The sequence below is a fragment of the Stegostoma tigrinum genome, chromosome 1, assembly GCF_030684315.1.
Source record: "Stegostoma tigrinum isolate sSteTig4 chromosome 1, sSteTig4.hap1, whole genome shotgun sequence".
Classification (NCBI taxonomy): Eukaryota; Metazoa; Chordata; class Chondrichthyes; order Orectolobiformes; family Stegostomatidae; genus Stegostoma; species Stegostoma tigrinum.
In genome coordinates, this window is record NC_081354.1 from 74,995,413 (window position 1) to 75,014,360 (window position 18,948).

At 42.1% G+C, this 18,948-nt stretch overlaps 1 protein-coding gene across 7 annotated transcripts in view; it reads right to left on the reverse strand.

The window, feature by feature from the left end:
* Positions 1 to 18,948, reverse strand: part of mapk10 (mitogen-activated protein kinase 10) — a 207,955-nt gene that overhangs the window by 68,112 nt on the left and 120,895 nt on the right. For 6 of the 7 annotated variants that reach the window (XM_048532782.2, XM_048532819.2, XM_048532809.2 and 3 more), the window contains 3 exons: positions 18,054 to 18,192; positions 10,533 to 10,698; positions 8,855 to 8,926 (listed from right to left, as the gene is read on the reverse strand). In XM_048532782.2, coding sequence (XP_048388739.1) covers positions 8,855 to 8,926; positions 10,533 to 10,698; positions 18,054 to 18,192 — 377 coding nt within the window. The remainder of the gene's footprint in view (positions 1 to 8,854; positions 8,927 to 10,532; positions 10,699 to 18,053; positions 18,193 to 18,948) is intronic. The other variant, XM_059646328.1, reaches the window with a different exon arrangement.

The window sequence follows — 18,948 nt, forward strand, 5'->3', positions numbered from 1 at the left end:
ACACAATCATTTCTTAGAAATTGTCCAGATGAGTGCAAGACAAAAAAAAAATCTTTGACAGAATAAGACTTTTCCAAGAAAGCTAATGTTAAAAATGAACTAAAACTTCCTCTTGGGAATGCTTGTTCATTCAATGATTAAGTTAAATAATAAACTGGTTCTGGCCTTTCTGTGGTCCGAAGCATTGCTGGTACCTACAGCAGGACAGTTACTAGAATTCACCTAATCTGCATGCCCACTTCGAAGAGTGTATGAATAGCTCTGAAGCAAGAGATATACAATAGCAACATGAGCATAGGTTGACAGTAAGCAGCAACACAATTAAATGAGTGTCTGACATTTAGTCAGATAGCATTGTCAAAAAACCTGAAAGCTACAACTCCCCATAGATTCAGTAAAAAAAACTCAATATCTGGGTCGGATTTTGTAGTCAGTGATAAAGTGGTAACATTTATTAACCTTGAGGAACGTAGCTTACAAAAATCGATTGATTTCTGTCGTATGGATTTTATCTTCCTCATTGTTCATCTAAGTCTAGTGCCAGGTTAAAGGTAAATCCAGGTATCTAACAAGAGATGTCATTGTTCAGGGTAAATCACATCAAAGAATTCCCAGGTTGCAAACCAAAGTTAAATGCATTGATTAACCAAGATAATAAAGTGTGAAGCTGGATGAACACAGCAGGACAAGCAGCATCTCAGGAGCACAAAAGCTAACATTTCGGCTGAGACCCTTCATCAGAGAGGGGGATGGGGTGAGGGTTCTGGAATAAATAGGGAGAGAGGGGGAGGCGGACCGAAGATGGAGAGAAAAGAAGATAGGTGGAGAGTAGAGTATAGGTGGGGAGTTAGGGAGGGGATAGGTCAGTCCAAGGAAGACGGACAGGTCAAGGAGGTGGGATGAGGTTAGTAGGTAGGAAATGGAGGTGCGGCTTGGGGTGGGAGGAAGGGATGGGTGAGAGGAAGAACAGGTTAGGGAGGCAGAGACAGGCTGGGCTGGTTGTGTGATGCAGTGGGTGGAGGGGACGAACTGGGCTGGTTTTGGGATGCAGTGGGGGAAGGGGAGATTTTGAAGCTGGTGAAGTCCACATTGATACCATTAGGCTGCAGGGTTCCCAAGCAGAATATGAGTTGCTGTTCCTGCAACCTTCGGGTGGCATCATTGTGGCACTGCAGGAGGCCCATGATGGACATGTCATCTAAAGAATGGGAGGGGGGAGTTGAAATGGTTCGCGACTGGGAGATGCAGTTGTTTATTGTAAACCGAGTGGAGATGGTCTGCAAAGCGGTCCCCACGCCTCCGCTCGGTTACCCCAATGTATAGGAAGCCACACCGGGTACAATGGATACAGTATACCACATTGGCAGATGTGCAGGTGAACCTCTGCTTAATGTGGAATGTCATCTTGGGGCCTGGGATAGGGGTGAGGGAGGAGGTGTGGGGGCAAGTGTAGCACTTCCTGCGGTTACAGGGGAAGGTGCCGGGTGTGGTGGGGTTGGAGGGCAGTGTGGAGCGAACAAGGGAGTCACGGAGAAAGTGGTCTCTTTGGAAAGCAGACAAGGATGGGGATGGAAAAATATCTTGGGTACAAGGGGTCGGATTGTAGATGGCGGAAGTGTCGGAGGATGATGCGTTGTATCCGGAGTTTGGTGGGGTGGTGTGTTTGAACGAGGGGGATCCTCTTGGGGCAGTTGTGGCGGGGGCGGGGTGTGAGGGATGTGTTGCGGGAAATGCGGGAGATGTGGTCAAGGGTGTTCTCAACCACTGTGGGGGGAAAGTTCTGGTCCTTGAAGAACTTGGACATCTGGGATGTGCGGGAGTGGAATGCCTCATCCTGGGAGCAGTTGCGGCGGAGGCAGATGAATTGGGAATCGGGGATGGAATTTTTGCAGGAGGGTGGGTGGGAGGAGGTGTATTCTAGGTAGCTGTGCGAGTCGGTGGGCTTGAAATGGACATCAGTTTCTAGCTGGTTACCTGAGATGGAGACTGAGAGGTCCAGGAAGGTGAGGGTTGTGTTGGAGATGGCCCAGGCAAACTTGAGGTTGGGGTGGAAGGTGTTGGTGAAGTGCATGAACTTTTCGAGCTCCTCTGGGGTGCAAGAGGCGGCGCCGATACAGTCATCAATGTAACAGAGGAAGAGGTGGGGTTTGGGGCCTGTGTAGGTGTGGAAGAGGGACTGTTCCACGTAACCTACAAAGAGGCAGGCATAGCTGGGGCCCATGCGGGTGCCCATGGCCACCCTCTTTGTCTGTAGGAAGTGGGAGGAATCGAAAGAGAAGTTGTTGAGGGTGTGGACGAGTTCGGCTAGGCGGATGACGGTGTCGGTGGAGGGGGACTGGTCGGGCCTGCGAGACAGGAAGAAGCGGAGGGCCTTGAGGCCATCTGCATGCGGAATACAGGTGTATAGGGACTGGACGTCCATGGTGAAAATGATTTGTTGGGGGCCAGGGAATTGGGAGTGGAGGGCTGCCCGTTCTGCAGGGGAGAGGTTGGAGCAGGTGAGAGGGGTGGAGGGGTTGAGGCGGTTAATGTCTCGACGGCAGTTGGAGATGAAGAGGTCGAGGGAGGGTAGGAGGCGTGGGGGTGGTGTCCAGGAGGAGGACTTGTGTTGGAAGCGGGTGAAGGGGTCAGTAGAGGGAGGGTTAGGTTCCCGGTTGAAGAAGTAAGCGTGGAGGCGAAGGCAGTGGAAAAACTGCTCTATGTCCAAACATGACTGGTATTCGTTGATGTGTGGTTGTAGGGGGACAAAGGTGAGCCCCTTGCTTAGGACTGACCGTTCATCCTCAGTCAGTGGGAGGTCTGGGGGGATGGTGAAGATTCGTCAGGGCTCAGTGTGGCTGTCTACTCTGGGGTTGCTGGCTATGGAGGTTGTGGGCGGAGCGATGAGGTTGTCGGCTGTGGGCGGGGTTCCGTCGGCGTCGGCCGTGGGCGGGGTTCCGTCAGCATCGGCTGTGGGCAGGGTTCCGTCGGCATTGGCCGTGGTCAGGGTTCCATTGGCGGTGGGAGGAGCGGGGCGGGCGGCATTGAGTATCCTTCAGTTTTTAGTGTTATTTTCCAGACAGTGAAAGAAAGATAGTGACGTGCACATGGGATTAAAGTAGAAGTTGAAATATTGTAAACTAGTTAAAAACTATAATATTTGACATCTTTTTACCACCGTGGAGAAATTTTACATTCCGCAATAAAGAAGTGGTTTTCGGGAGTAGAGAGATTGCTCAAGCAAAAATCTGAATTTGACACTCTGTTTAGAACCTGATTTTAACTCATTCAAAAGAGATGGAAATTTTTCAAGGTTTACAGTAGCACTCATAATGTAAAGATGGAGGTTTTAATAAGCTAACTGATTTCTAATCTTTTATTTATTCATGGGATATAGGCATCACTGACAAGGTCAGCATTTGCTGCCCATTCTTAATTCCCTTTGAACTAAGTGGTTTGTTAGGCCATTTCTGATGGCTGTTAAGAATCAACTGCATTGCTGTGGATCTGAGTCACCTGTGGGCCAGATCAGGTGTAGATGACAGGTTTCCTTCCCAAAAGAACATTAGCAAAACCAAATAAATTTCATAATAATCAACAATGGTTTCATGGTCACTATCACTGAGTCTGGTTTTCTATTCCAGATTCACTAATTTAATCTAATTTCTCCCACAGTTGCTACAATGGAATTCGAACCCATTTCCCTAGAACATTAGCATGGGCCCATGGATTACTGTCCCTGTGACATTACCATCACCTCCCCTCTCATTCTTATTTATTGCAACCTGCAAGGATGCAGGTAACCACTGACAGTAATTCTGGATTTCCATGTTTATATTTGCATGTCCAACTTTTGCTATCAGCTTCACAGCTCAATGGTAATAGATTCACTGTCATTATTATTACAAATCTGTGACAATACTCCAAACCATTTGTGTTATAGAAGTATTTTATAATTTCTAAAGACATGGGTTTTGTAGTACACTCCCATTTTTCTTGTATCTGAAGCACCTTCCGGTGATAAATTCAAGTAACTTGTAAACTGGGATTGAGTATAATATGCAAATACATGGGAATATTATATGACCTTGGAAAGAAAGATAACTAAATTATATTATCCCAAAAGTGAATGTGGGAACTGTAATGCACAATTGACACACAAGCTTTTGCAATGTAGGCAGCATGTCAATTTTATATTGCCAGTTCACTTGAATGATCTCTGCATCCAGCCACTATTAACCATGCTGTTTATTGGCTGGATAAATAAGAAGGGCACCAATACTTTAAGTAGCTATCACCATGTAAAATCAGCCTGTGCTGCTAAAAGGAAAGGGTCATCTTTTAAAAGGAGCTACGTTGTGGCTAAAGTAGATACTGGAAATTGTTGTGGAACTTATTTTGATATGAAAATGAATGTAATTCTGGCAAACCATGGGACAGAATGAGCTCTAAACGTTTCCAATTGTGTGCTGGAGGCTTTGCTGAAGGAGGTTCAGAGGAGAAGGGATGAGTATTATTCGCAGAGGACCGGGAGCCTCCAAAAACAAACATTCAGAAGGCAGTGAGAGCAGATAGCCATTGAGGTCATTACCTAGGGTCAGGTCTTGAGCACTTGGTTTCAGTGCCACATCAACTTCAATGACTTTAAATGCTATATCGTGTCTACTGTACCAGCAACCTCAGACTCTGCTTAAATTATCATTTCTCCATCATTCACTAACAATCTCTACTGATAATGACTTGTATCTGACATTCTTAGCTTCACTTCACACTTACACTTTGTAATATTGAAAGCTTTACACTCATATTCTACAGCTTGAGAAAATTGCCAACTATTCAACTACAATTAGCCAAATAGATCTGACTCTCATTTACACATTTTCCCTTCTCCAGTAGTACATAATAACACACAACTACAGATACAAAGAGCTAAATGGAGCAATACATCTCCTAATCCCCATGGAAGGGACAATACGGGTCATTACTGGGATGTGCATTGCTAAAGTCGCTGTCAGTGTTGGGAATGAAACCACTGGTGATGACCATGTTGTCATTCCTAATTCTCCTTCTCAAACCATATAGCTTGCTGAACAGCCACTTCCAATTTACAAGCTGCAATTGGTGTAAGTATAACACTGCCTTCTTTCTCCCACCACCTGGCATTATTATCTAACTATTGTGCACTTTCAGATACCCAAGGGATGGAACTTTGCTGGGCAGTAGAGTGGCTCCAAGAAAATAGCGATTATGAAGGCACTCTCACAGTTACCAGCTCAGATACTGAACCAATATAGATCCTATAGCTGGATATGGAATGTGCACATGGGATATTGGTGGGTGACAAGGGACAGCATAGATATCAGACAATGACTTCACACATGGATTCCACTTCAGAGGATTCAGATTAGGAGTCTCATTGCCCGGTCTACAGACAAACATCAATAGATAGGCATAATAAAACTCACAGTGCATAATCAAATCTGCTAGAAAGCCTGTGGTCAATTTCAAGGAATCTGTAAAATCCAGCATCAACCAGAGTTTTGCACAAAATTTAGAGCTGAGCTATTCCAGCATTGGATTGGAGGCCAACTCTGTTCACAGACTTGTTTACCCAACCATGATGCAGCATCTGATGGACAATGGTTCAGGTCTCATTGAAGCACAAGTAACAGCTGCCCAAAGTCTAGATGCTGCAGTGGAAGGTCAGACTGTTGTAATGCAAGATCAGCTTGTATTAGAAAGGAGATGTTTAAGTTTCCTTATCCTAATTCTCACCATCTAGCTGGTGCCAAAGCGGGTACAGTGGTCTCCTTAAGATGGCAATGAAGTGAAGTTTGCAGCATACCACCATTAATGTTGCCACCCTCTCTGTCTCCTTTGTGGTGAAGGCAAAGAAAGCTTTGTTTCAGGAAGTCAATAGTCTGGTCTAGTATATTTCAAGATTTCTGGATAATGATGTTTGGTGCCCATCACCAAAAACATGATCAGCTATATGCCCTTGACAATCGCCTGCAGCCATTTATGTTCCATAGAACAGACCGAACTTCAATCCCTTACTTGGAATGAGATCCTGCTTCAGAGAGATGCTGGCATAATGACTGCCGTCCCTTCATTCTTGTAGAAATTTGCTATATTCCAGGGGAATTCCTACTATAGCACAAATGCCTGGCTTCACACAGAAGCTTTGAAGTCAGCAAAAAGTCCTACAGTACCTGCCACATCATTCTCTGCAGACTTTTGCACCTTGGAACATTTTAGGCAGTATCAAATAGAAGCAAACTGGAAATTTGCTGGAAATCTGAGAAAAGTGCTGGAGAAGCCACGTAGGTCTGGCAACGTCTGTTGAAGAGAAACAGAGTTAAAGTTTCAAGTATGACTTTTCTTTGGAACACTGATTCCTCAGATCCAAGGAGAAATCATATTGGACTGAAAATGTCAACACTTGTTTCTCTGTCCACAGATGTTGTTAGGCCTGTTGCTTGGCCTGCTGTGTTCATCAGCTCCACACTTTGTTATCTCAGTTTCTCCAACACTTTCTATTTTCTTTATAGATAGTAGCAAACCAGGAATCATAGCAAAAGTCAGACCATGGATGGCGGTACGGTGGTGGTATGTTTGGAGGGGCGGGCAGGTGGGGCGATGTGAGTAGTCCTTCCTACAAGTGAAAATGAGTGAAGAAGCAATGACCCCAAAATTGCTATCCATTGGGATGTCACTGTATTGGAATACCAGGACGTAGAGGATGGCATAAAGGAAATGTACTGTTGTATGCAATTACATGCAGATGGACACCATAACCTGACACCTTGGTTTACCTCTGTCTACATTCACATCATGTATGCTAACATCTAAACTGACATAGTGTTCAGTGCAATCACCTCAAAACCGTGAACTACGGATATCTTTTGGTCAAGGGCATTCATCATGCATCTTTGCCAAAGGGCCTACTATCTCACTTGTTGAAAACCTAGTTTTCTTAAAAGTTTAATTCTTAGCTATAACAATATTTTCCACTCTTATATGGGGTCTCTATCCATCTCTTGCTTTAAAACTAGTCTCAGAGGAAAGCAATACTATTGAAATTACCATGGCCACAGGTCTGAACTCCAACGTAGTGTGAAAATTTTCCACTTGTAATTCCAAAAAGTGTTTTTTTAAAAGAGATCTGATACAGACAAAAATGGCTACAGATGTAAATTAAGTGGCTGAAGAAAGAGACCTATGGAATGTCACACTTATGGATACAAAGACAGCCCTTCAAAGAGGGAAGGGGAAGTCAAACAGATTGGATGTTGACACTTTTGACTACAAAAATAACAGAGCTGATGACTCCATGCTCAACAGCAATGCAGTGGCATACCCTGTGGAGACTGTCCCAAATTGGAGACACACTTGGTGTTTTTCCCTTTGAAGGAAACATGGGGGTGGAGCCAGCTTTAATCTACTGGAGCGTACTGGGTTGGACTGAATGCTGTTGATTGTACCAACCTGGGCTCAAGCATTCAAGCGCTGTGAAAGTCACAATCAGAGAACCATTCGCAACCATTCGCAAGTTACCCTTGTGTTACAGCTAAAGGATGTATTTCACTCTGAGTGCTAAAAACACTTAGCAGCTAGACAAAAGTAAACAGGACAACAAAACAGCTCTCTCCAAATGATGGAACTTAATAATGGCTGAGATACTTCTGAACTACAGATAGTCAATCTGCTAAACAAAGGATTGTGAAAAAAGACTGTTCAACTTAAGTATCAGGGTGGACAGTAAACTCCATTGTATTGGCTGCAACATTCAATTAAACTGACCTTTGCAAACAATTCAGAGACTGATCCACGTATCTTTTATCTTTTTTAACTCATCTCTTCATTTCTAAAGCATATCTGCCTGTGTTACATTCCTGATTATTCTTGCACTGAATAATGAATATCCTCCCTCTCCAATAACTCAAGAAAACCTGATTAAATGGAAATCATTGGATTTTCAATCAGTAAGCAGATCAGAAGTTAAATGCAGAAGCCAGAAAAGTGTTGAGAATTATCAGATCGATCATGATCTCATTGATTATCAGGGCAGACCTGATTAGCCAAATGGTCTGCTTCTGTTCCTATGTCTTATGATCTTATGGCTCCTTTCCAAACATACATTTTTCTCGGCCTGGGAGAAAGGCATTCAAAATGGAGGGGATCCATTTTTAAATTAATGTTGTTGCAGACAACTGAGGGAATGTTGTTTGTCAAAGGGGAGACAGTTCATCCCTATTCACCTCAGAGCTTAATGGTCTGGGCTATCTCACGGGAACCACATCTATACTTTGGGTGTAACAAATTAAACAGCCATTTTGTTTAAAGAGAAGACTTTGTTAGAAACTCTCTGAAATTCTTTCAACTCAAATGATATGGAAGTACAGAAATTGCCTGGGGTTTCCTAATTGGGAGCATTTGTGGTAAGGAGTACCACACAAAATAAAAATAAGTCAGTTGATGAAAAGCAAAGTGTGCAATACAGAACTATCAATACCTTGTGGGAATCTGAAGTTACGTTTTCTCTATTGGGGTACTAATGAGTAGCTTAAAGGGCAGCACATGTTCACATTTTAGATTGTTAGCAATTCTGAAGGTAGAATAATCAATCAACCTTTATTTAAACACACGTTAAGAACAAGCATGTAATATATCTTGCCACATTTCTGCACCAAATGCTGTTTTTTTGGAAGAAACACTTCTAAAATCAAATTGTCACATCAAAAATGCACTACAAGGTGGCTGTGCAATTTTAAAAAAAGAACCACAGTCGCTTACAATTTATTTTTCATTCTTCTCATCTTAAAGATAAGTATCAAAAAGCAATGATTAGCTGCTGCAAGCAGCGCAAGGATACAGTCCCTTCCTGGAAAGAGGATTTTGTGGCGGACCATTTCTCCCATAATGCACCCCACAGACCAAATATCCACTATATGAGTTTAGAAAATGGGTGATAACAAGAAGTTATAATTAGAATCATAAACATTATATTTAAAGTAAAAACATTGTTACGGATGAGAAAATATATAATAATTGAAGGCCAGAGGAAGTGTCTACCTAAAATCCTGAAAGTTAGACAAGCTTAAAACAGCATCAATGAAGGTTTTTTTAATGACTTGATTTAAAACAAATGTAAACAAGTTTAGAGTAAACATTTCAAATCACAAGCTGGCCATTCTAAGCTAAATGCCAACAATGTCTGGAGGAAATTATAGTCTAAATTCTGCACAAAAATTAATAATCATCCATATTTATTTATGACAATGCAGCCAAACTGCAAAACTAATTAGTAAACTATAATTTCTATAGAACCTAATGTAATAAGACATATACAATATGTCAGTAATAGGACATAGCAGCACACAGTACCATTGTGGCTTATTAGCAGAGAATGCCCTATTTATTGCAATGTAAATACAACTTGTATCTTAAATAATCGTTTTCACTCTGATAACAGAAGGTAAAAAAGACAGCCAATTATCATTTATCTCCACTTTACCATGCCAGAATCTGTCAAATATTATCTCATGTTATGAATGATTCATTAATATGTTATGTGTATTTCCAATCATAATTCAAGTTTGAACTCAGTCGGAAAGCTGACATTGTCAGTTTTCCTTAATGTTAGAGAAATTGCTTATTTTCCTTGAGAAACAAAATCCCAAATCCAGTGAATAATGAATATATAGTTATTTGCAAGCCATCTCTTTGATTGTTTTCCTTGGATTCTGTTTTTAAGAATGTTCTTTAGATGTATGTGGGGCAAGTTGTCTTCATTGACCCACCCTAATAAGCCTCAGAAGGTTACTTAACCCTGTGCTGTCTTTTGTGGTGGTGGTGTTACTCATAACAATCACACAACCTTCAATTAATGCATTAAAGTGAGCTGCTTTTCTAACTGCAGCAGTCACCAACGTCTACCTTTTGAGTGGATAATTTCTTCCTTTACTCAATATTCTGCAATACTATCCAGTCACCTGGCACAGCTGACTGAGAATTCTGATGAAAGGTCACAGAGCAGGAATGGCTGTTTTTCTCTCTGTACACAGTTGCGTCTTAACCTGCTGAGTTTTTTTTTTATTCCCAGCATTTTCAGTTTCTTTTATTTGAGAGTTGATAAGTTCATCTCATCAAGCCAAGCATCTGTGGCCAGCAACTGGAGTACTTGGCTAGGATGAGTGATAATGGGAACTGCAGATGCTGGAGAATCCAAGATAACAAAGTGTGAAGCTGGATGAACACAGCAGGCCAAGCAGCATCTCAGGAGCTTGCTTGGCTAGGATGTCCACTCTTTTGAATCAGGGTCAGTCGGTTCTCAGTCAGTTGACTAGATGGTGCTGCAGATCATTAATTTGAATTAAGCTACCACATCTGGGTAAAGCAATTACTTTACACCAAATCATTTGGTAAGTAGAGGCTTATAGTAGTTATTTTAAAAGTTAACAGGACGTTCCAAGTATGTATGAAATAATGGTATGTTTTGCATATTTCAAAACTGAACAATGTAAAATATGATTGCTCAGTAAAGGTCTCACCATTTTCTTTGTACCCCATCCCCAGAATTACTTCTGGTGCTCTATAATAACGGGTTACTACATAGGGAGTCATCATGAAGCTTGTTCCTGCAGTCCTTGCCAGGCCAAAGTCAAGGATTTTCAGCGTGCAATCTGATTTTACCACAATGTTGCTGGGTTTTAGATCCTGTGAATATAGAAGAATAAATCAAAGTACAAAGTAATTTATCAGCTCTCTGATATTTACATCACTAGCAGCTACTTATTTCCAAGGTGCTAAAACCGAATTCAATCCTCACACTACTGGGGAGAGATTTGAGTTCACATTCCTGGATTGTAATTCCAGACTAATCCTGCTTTAGTTACTAGTCCAGCCACATAACCATGACCACTGCTGCACTGGTGCTGAAGATCAAGACCCTCTTGTGGCGCAATGGTGGTTCCCTACCCCTGAGTCCGGAGGCCTCAGTTCCAGTGCCACCTGCTTCAAAGGTGTGTAATAACATCTCTGTACAGGTTGGTGAGAAAAATAGGTTAGTGCTGAAATTTAACTTACCAATTGGTGTGGACAGGAGATGGATGTGTTCAGGATTGTATGCTCCATCCACTGACATCAAACATGAAATGATCTAACCAATAGTCTAAAAGGAACAAGGAGTTGTGTAGGGTATTGTCAATAGTCTAGCAATCCAAAGACCCAGGCCAATGCTCTGGGAGCATGGGTTCAAATCTGGAGCAGAAATTTGAATTCTGTTGCAGACTAGTGTTGAACTCTGAAACCATCCTCACACAAACTTCGGGAAGGAAAAGCAGCCCTCCTTGCCTATCCTGACCTGACTTCAGATCCACAGCACTGCTGTTCATTCTGAAATGGACTAGCAAGCTACTCAGTTGTATTTAACTGCTAAAAGTCTGATGAAAGTAATGAACCAAATGGAGCAAAGCCAGCATGGAACAAAACACTGGAAATAACAACGGCAAACACAGCCTTGTCAACCTACACAAAAACTAGAAATAGGAACAGGTTCTTGGAACATGCTCTGCCATTCACTATGATCATGGTTAATGCTTTATCTCAATGCCATATTCTTCTTTCTCCCCAGACCCCTTGATATCTTTAAAATCTAAAAATGTACCTAAACTCATCCTTGAATGCATTATAGTGACTTGGCCTCCACAGCTTTCTCTAGTAAAGAATTCCACAGGTTCAGTACTCTTTGAGTGCAGGCTTTTTACCCCCCTCAGCTCAGTCCTAAATAGTTTAGTCAGTATCCTGAGATGTGTCTCCTGGTACTAGACTCCCCAGCCAGGGAAAATCTCCTCCCTGCATCTAGTTTGTCCACACCATTTAGAATTTTATATGTTTCAGTCAGATCCTCTCTTATCCTTCTCAGCATTAGTAAATACAGACCCAGTCAAACCAACCTATTCTCATATGACATTCCTATCTTTTTCTGCCTTGGTCTAGTGAACGTGGGCTACAATCCCTTTGTGTCAGGCATGTCCTTTCTTAGGCAGGGAGGCCAAAACTGCACACAATACTCCAGCTGTGTTCTCACCAAGACCTTGTATCATTACAGTAAGACATCTTTATTTCTGAACTCAAATCCTCTTGCAATGAAAGCCATTGTATCATTTGCCTTGCTAATTTTTGGCTGCATTCACCTATCTATTTTCATTGACTAGTGTACAAGAGCACACAGATCCTTTTTTATATCTACATTTCCCAGTATATCACTATTTAAATAATACTCTTCCTTTCCGTTTTTCACACTTTACATTCAGTCAGGTTCTACTATATATGCTGAGTGCTTACCCACTCTCTGTGCTGGTTTGAATCACCTTGAAGCTTTCTTGCATCCTCTTCACAACTCACAATCCCACCCAGTTTCGTGTCATCAGCAAACTTCAAAATGTTGCATTTGGTTCCCTCATCCAAGCCAATTATATATATTCTCAATAGCTGGGGCCTAAGCACTGATCCTTGCAGCACTGCATTTGTCACTGCTTGCCACTCAGAAAAAGACCCATTTAGTCCTAGTCTCAGTTTCCTGTTGGTCAATCAATTCTAAATCTACGCCAATATATTAATTCCCATCTCAAGTGCTTTCATTTTACCCATTAACTTCCCATGAGTGACCTTGTCAAAGGACTTCTGAAAGCCCAAATGCACCATACCCACTGGTTCTCCCTTATCTATTCCAAAAGTTACATCCTCAAAAATATCTAGCAATCTGTTAGGGATGACTTGCCTTTCATAAACCCATGTTATCTTTGTGCAACCTCATTGATGCTTTCCAAATGCTCTGTTATTCTTGTACTTTACAATATTTGGCTAACTGCTCTATAATTGTGTTTTTCTCTCCCTCCCTTTTTAAATAATGGAGCTACATTTTCAACCCTGTAATCAGTAGGAATTACTCCAGAGTCCAAAGAACTTTGACCACCAATGAATCCAATAATTACTGAGGTGCTTCCTTTAGAGTTCTGAGATGCAGATTTTCAGGCCCTAATAATTTGTCAGCCTTTGACTCTCTTAATTACCCTCGCACCACCTTCTTACGATTACTCACTTCCTTCAATTAAGTTCCCATACTAGGCCCTTGGCTCTCTATCATTTCTGGGAGATTACTTGCACCTTCTTTTTTGAAGACTGAAACAAGATATGTGTTCAGTTCTTTTGATATTTCTTTGTTCCCCATTATAATTTCCCTGGCTTCTGACTGACATGTTTGTCTTGACATATTTATAGAAGGTTTTATCATCAGTTTATATGTTCCCCACAATTTTACTCTCACTTTCTCTTTTCTCTCTTTTGATCAATGCTTTTGTCATATTTTGCTGAATTCTAAGATGCTCTGAGTCATCAAGTTTGCTGCTTTTTCTAGCAAATGTATATATATGTCGTCATTGGACCTAATTTCTTTTGTAAGCCATGGCTAAGCTACCTTTCAGATCCAACTTTTTAAATTTACTCACACCTCCCCATTTTCTGCTTGTAGGACCTCATCACTTTTTTTTCCCTGGATCATTGACATTAATACATACCATGACCACTGGCTGTTCACTCAAGCTCTTCAGAAGGTCCTGGAGCTACTCTGAGACATCCTGCACCCTGGCACCATGGAGGTAACATGCCATCCTGGAGTCTCTTTTGTGGCCACAAAATGCCTGAAGTATTCTCCTTACCATTGAGTATTACTGGCTTTGCTATTCCTCCTCACCGATGTTGTGCATCAGATCCACCTATGAACTTGGGACCCGCTGATATCCCCTGAGAAACAGCAGCGCTCCCCCTACAAAACTGTATTCAAAACAGTATATATCCATTAGAGAGGGGGCGGTCACATCCCCTACTAGCTGTCTTCCACTACTGTGTCTGCCGGTCACCCACGTCCTTTCTGCCTGCTCAATCTTCACCCATGATAAGATCATCACACTGACTGTCCTGTCCATGACAATCTCAGATGTTTTAGGTTTAGATTTTATTCCCATGTGTACTCCAATACTGAAGTACAGGAGTACAGTGAAAAGCGTATACTGTCACCACACAAGGTGCCATCTTAGGTGCCAAGATACTGAGGTGCAAAAAACTTAAGCACTAATCAGTAAGAGAAACAGATTTAAAGAGATAAGCATTGCCTCATAGAATAAGTAGTGAAAATTAAACAAATAAGATAATAGTTAACATTAAAGTCTTTCTCAATTTAAACTAGGAAAATAAAGGAATTCATCAAAAGTTTGGCAGCATTGCAAATGCTCTACATTGAGTCCACCCTCTGCTCCAGCTCTGAAATGCATTTGGTCAGTGGCTGCAGCTGGACACACGGTCATCAGGAGCACCAGGAGTGCCCATGATCTCCCCCTAGCATAAAAGAAGTAAATCATAGGTACAAGCCCCACTGTCGTGACTTCCTATTCAACTAATTTGTAGACTATCCCACACAGCAGTTTCTTACTCAACAATGAATTCACAGGTTCTCCTGTGATGTCACTCTTTCTTTTGCCCGCTGTTTTGAAGTCAGTATTAGCTGCTCCCTCACAGACCCTGCTGCTTCACCAGCTCCCAGGATCAGTAAAGTAGATCTCAAGCCTCAGAACTCATTTATTTACTGCTTCTCCCACTGCCTCTCCAACCCCTCAGGTAACCTTCTAAAAATGCAACTCGTCAGCCAAAGCTCTTCTAAACTTTCTGTGATGTCACTGTTGTTGTTTTTCAGCAAAGATTTTCTACAGGCCACTCTTCCCAGACTGCTTCACTGTAAAACTAGCTGCGGGGCTCTCCTGCCTCAAACTGTTGCACTGCAATACTGACCACAGGTCATTCTTCCCAGGCTGTTTCACTGCCATCTGACTATAGGGCACTCTTTACCAGCAAAGCCATCATTATCAACACGTGGTTGAAAATTAGCAGAGCTGTCCCGCAGATTAGCATAGCTATTGCCTGACATCATTATAGTCACGGGGTTGCTGTTTCCTAATGTCCCAGATACTATCCTCATCATGCCATGGTGTCTTCTGTTGAATGAGAGGTGGCAGCATGGAGGTATACTGTCAGGAGCAAAGTGCTCTGGGAGTCCACAACATTGAGTTTGGTGTCTCACAGCACCAGATCAGATGTGAGCAAGCAAACCTCATATGTAACCCCTTCAACTGATGAATCAATTCTCAGGACGATCTTGGAGAGTGGCTAGGGTGCAGCATGGGTGATTTCAACAGCCATTAGCAACATTGGCTCAGAGCACAACTACTGACTGAGCTGGTAGCGTTCAAAGGACATTGCTGCCAGACTGGGTCTGTGGCAAATAGTGAAGAAATGAGCAAAAGGGAGAGCCATATATGACCATATCCTCACCAATCTGTCTGCCTAGTATTGGTAAGACTGATCACTAAACAGTGTTCTTGTGGAGACAAAGCTGTGCCTTCACATTGAGAATACCCTCCATTATGTTGTGCAGCACTGCCTTCATACTGAATAGGACAGACTTCAAACAGACCTAGCATCTCTAAAAATGGGTGTCCATTGGGCGCTCTGGGCCATCAGCAAAAGCAAAATTGTATTCAGTCGCAATCAGTAACCTCAAGGTTGGTGAGATTCCCCCCATTCTACCACTGCTATCAAGCCAGGGAATTAACTCTAGCTCAGTGAACAGTGCAAGAAGGTATGCATGGAGCAGAAGCACACCTAAAAATGAGGTGGCAACTTGGCGAAGCTACTAAACAGGACTACTTGCATACCATCAGCAATAATAGATAAATCTAAGTAATTCTACAACCAATAGATCTGACCTAAGCTCTGTGGTCCTGCCACATCGGGTCGAGAGTAGTGGTGGAAAATTAAACAACTCACTGAAGGAGGAGGCTTCACAAATATCCCCATCCCCAAAGATAGAAGAGCCCAGTGCATCAATGCAAAAGACAAGGCTGAAGCAATGCACCCATCTTCAGCCAGATGTGCTGAGGGCATAATCCACCTCAGTTTCCTCCTCAGGTTCCAGCATCACAGATGTCACTCTTCAGCTAATTTGATTCACTCCATGTGATATTAAGAAATTGCTAAAGGCCCTGGACACTACAAAGGTTCTGAAGTCATTCCCTCAATAGTATTGAAGTGGTCATGTTCGCTAATGATTGCATTTACTATTCCTCAGATATTGAAGCGGTCCACGTTCAAATGCAGCAAGATCTGAACAACATTCGCAAAGCCTACTTATCACCTATGAGGCACATGTCAGAAGTGTGATGAAATATTCTTCACTTACCTGGAGAAGTGCAGCTCTAACAGCACTCAAGATATTTGACAAAGCAGCCCATTTGTTTGATATTCCATCTGACACCTTCAACATTTACTCCCTCTACCACTGAAACATATTGACCACAATGTGCACCATCTTCAAAATACACTGCAACAACTCACCAAGGCTCCTTAGACAGCACCTTCCAAACACACATGATGGGTCTACCTAAAGCACATCGACTGCAGGAGTTCAAGAAAGTAGCTTGTCACCACCTTCTCAAGGGCAACAATGGATGTGCCATAAATGGTAGTCTAGTCAGTGACATCCTGTGAATTATTGTTTTCATCCAAAATACTGTTATGTTTTCTTGGTTCCATAACAATTACTGAACTTGCTGCAAGAAAAGAAATTCCTGGATAAAGCTCAGCAGGTCTGGCAGCATAGAACATAGAAAAGTACAGCACAGTACAGGCCCTTCGGCCCACAATGTTGTGCCGTGGAATAATCCTAATCCAAAAATAAAATAACCTAACCTACATTCCCCTCAATTCACTGCTGTCCATGTGCATGTCCAGCAGTCGCCACATCCACTGTACACCACATCCACCGTTCGGCCCTCGTCAACCTGTCTCATGACCTCCTCAAAGAACTCAATAAGGTTTGTAAGGCATGACCTGCCCCTCACAAAGCCATGCTGACTCCCTTTAATCATGCTATGCTTTTCCAAATAGTCATAAATTCTATCCCTCAGAATTCTTTCCAAAGCCTTGCTGACCACAGATGCAATCTTCCGGTATGACTCCCGTGGAGGGTGCGGAAGCAAAGATCTTTGCCAGCGGCTTAGCAACCTCCTTTTTCGCTTCCCGGAGCAACCTAGGATAAATCTGGTCTGGCCCTGGGGGCTTATCAATCTTAATGTTTGCCAAAATTTCCAGCACATCAACTTCCTCAATCTCTTTCTGTGGAGAGAAATCAGAGTTAACATTTCAGGTCGAGGGACCCTTTGTCAGCGTTCTGAGGAAGGTTCATTTGATCTGAAATGTTAACTCTGATTTCTCTCCACAGATGCTGCCAGACCTGCTGAGCTTTTCCAGCAATTTGTGATTTTATTTCTTATTTACAGCATCTGCAGTTCTTTCGTTTTCTTTTTATTTACTATAACCTGCTGTTAGTTCTTCTACACCTTTAGCCTTTGAGTGCATCCCCCTCACATCATTAGGGCATTTCTTTCAGCTTTACCAGTACAGGGAACAGCCAGGCTTTCAATTTCCTTCCCCGCTCCCACAATCTACTCTGTCAGTTCACTGTGACAATTCAAAGTAAACTCAAAAATGAGACTGATTGTGTCATTGATCAATTTCATCAGATGTTAAGCAGGCTCAAACTGGCCTGATGGAATGGGAATTCTGAAAATCTATTGGATTTTAATATGAAGTGTCAATATGTCCAGGTCATATAAGTAATGGATTGACTTTGCACTCAGTAATTACTTTGAAACTACGGGCATGAAATAATGGGGCACAGCAGTTTTAAAGAGCATTCTTGTGAACAATGGTCCTTTATTTTACCGCAGCTATTTAAATAAAATCTGAAATTGTTAACTAGAGTAATTAAATTGTCAGAAATTGTTAATAACACGCTGTCATGTTTCTAAGGATTTTTTTATTGACCAGAAACTTGATAAAAATCAATGTCATGTACAAAACTAGCTTTAAAACCTGGCTTTGCATATTTTCTCTTGGAGAAGCTCTCCAATTCAAGTAAATTCAAAGCCTGACATTGTGCGCTTTTAGAGGACACCTACCCTGTGAATAATGCCAGCAGAATGGAGGTGTTTGATGCCACACAGCATCTGATACAGTAGGTAGGACATTCGCTCATGATCCAGTTCCATTTGGATTACCTGGCACAGGTTGGCATCCATCAGTTCCATAACCAAATACCTATTTCACAAGAAGGGTAAAAAGAGGCTGTTAGAATGATCATTACACAAAAACAATCTTTCACCGTCCTCATTACTTATCAAATAAAAATGGAATCAATGTTTATTTCAATTACGAGCAAAGATTTTTATCCCTTCACAAAATGTCTGCAACTTAGCAACTTCCCTGAAGCTGGAAGAAGAAAATGAATGCATCGCAAACTTTCATCAACTAAGATGAATGTGCAATTTGGCCACCCAGATGCAGATGGAGCACGTGTGATTATCTTAAGCCTGTGCCCCTCAGTAAGAAAGAATGTCCTTTCACCACATTGTTTCACTTTACCGCAGGAAATGGTTATACACTTCAACATGGAACTGAATAAAATGATTGCTAGCTTTTGCACTTTAGGCTAAAGCACTCCCTTGGAGCAAGTTCTATCCCGCACCCAGAGAGAAATAGACGGATTTTCCAGGTGAGTGCGACTTTAGGACAATGGCAAACTGGAATTCAGAAACACTTTAGGCAATCCTTAGGATGTCAGGATTTATAAATCTATCTGTAGTTAGCATAATTATTGCTTCCATCCACGTCCATAAAGCTCTCTCAGACATTCAGACTTTCAGCCATGCAGTACAAATTGGAAAATGCCAAACAGGCTGAAAAGCATATTATAGCATCTGGTCCGAGACTGGTAGTCACAGGGAAAATACAGTATTAGTATCATTTTGTTAGTTTTCAACTGAGCAATGACACAGTCCACAGATAATGCACACA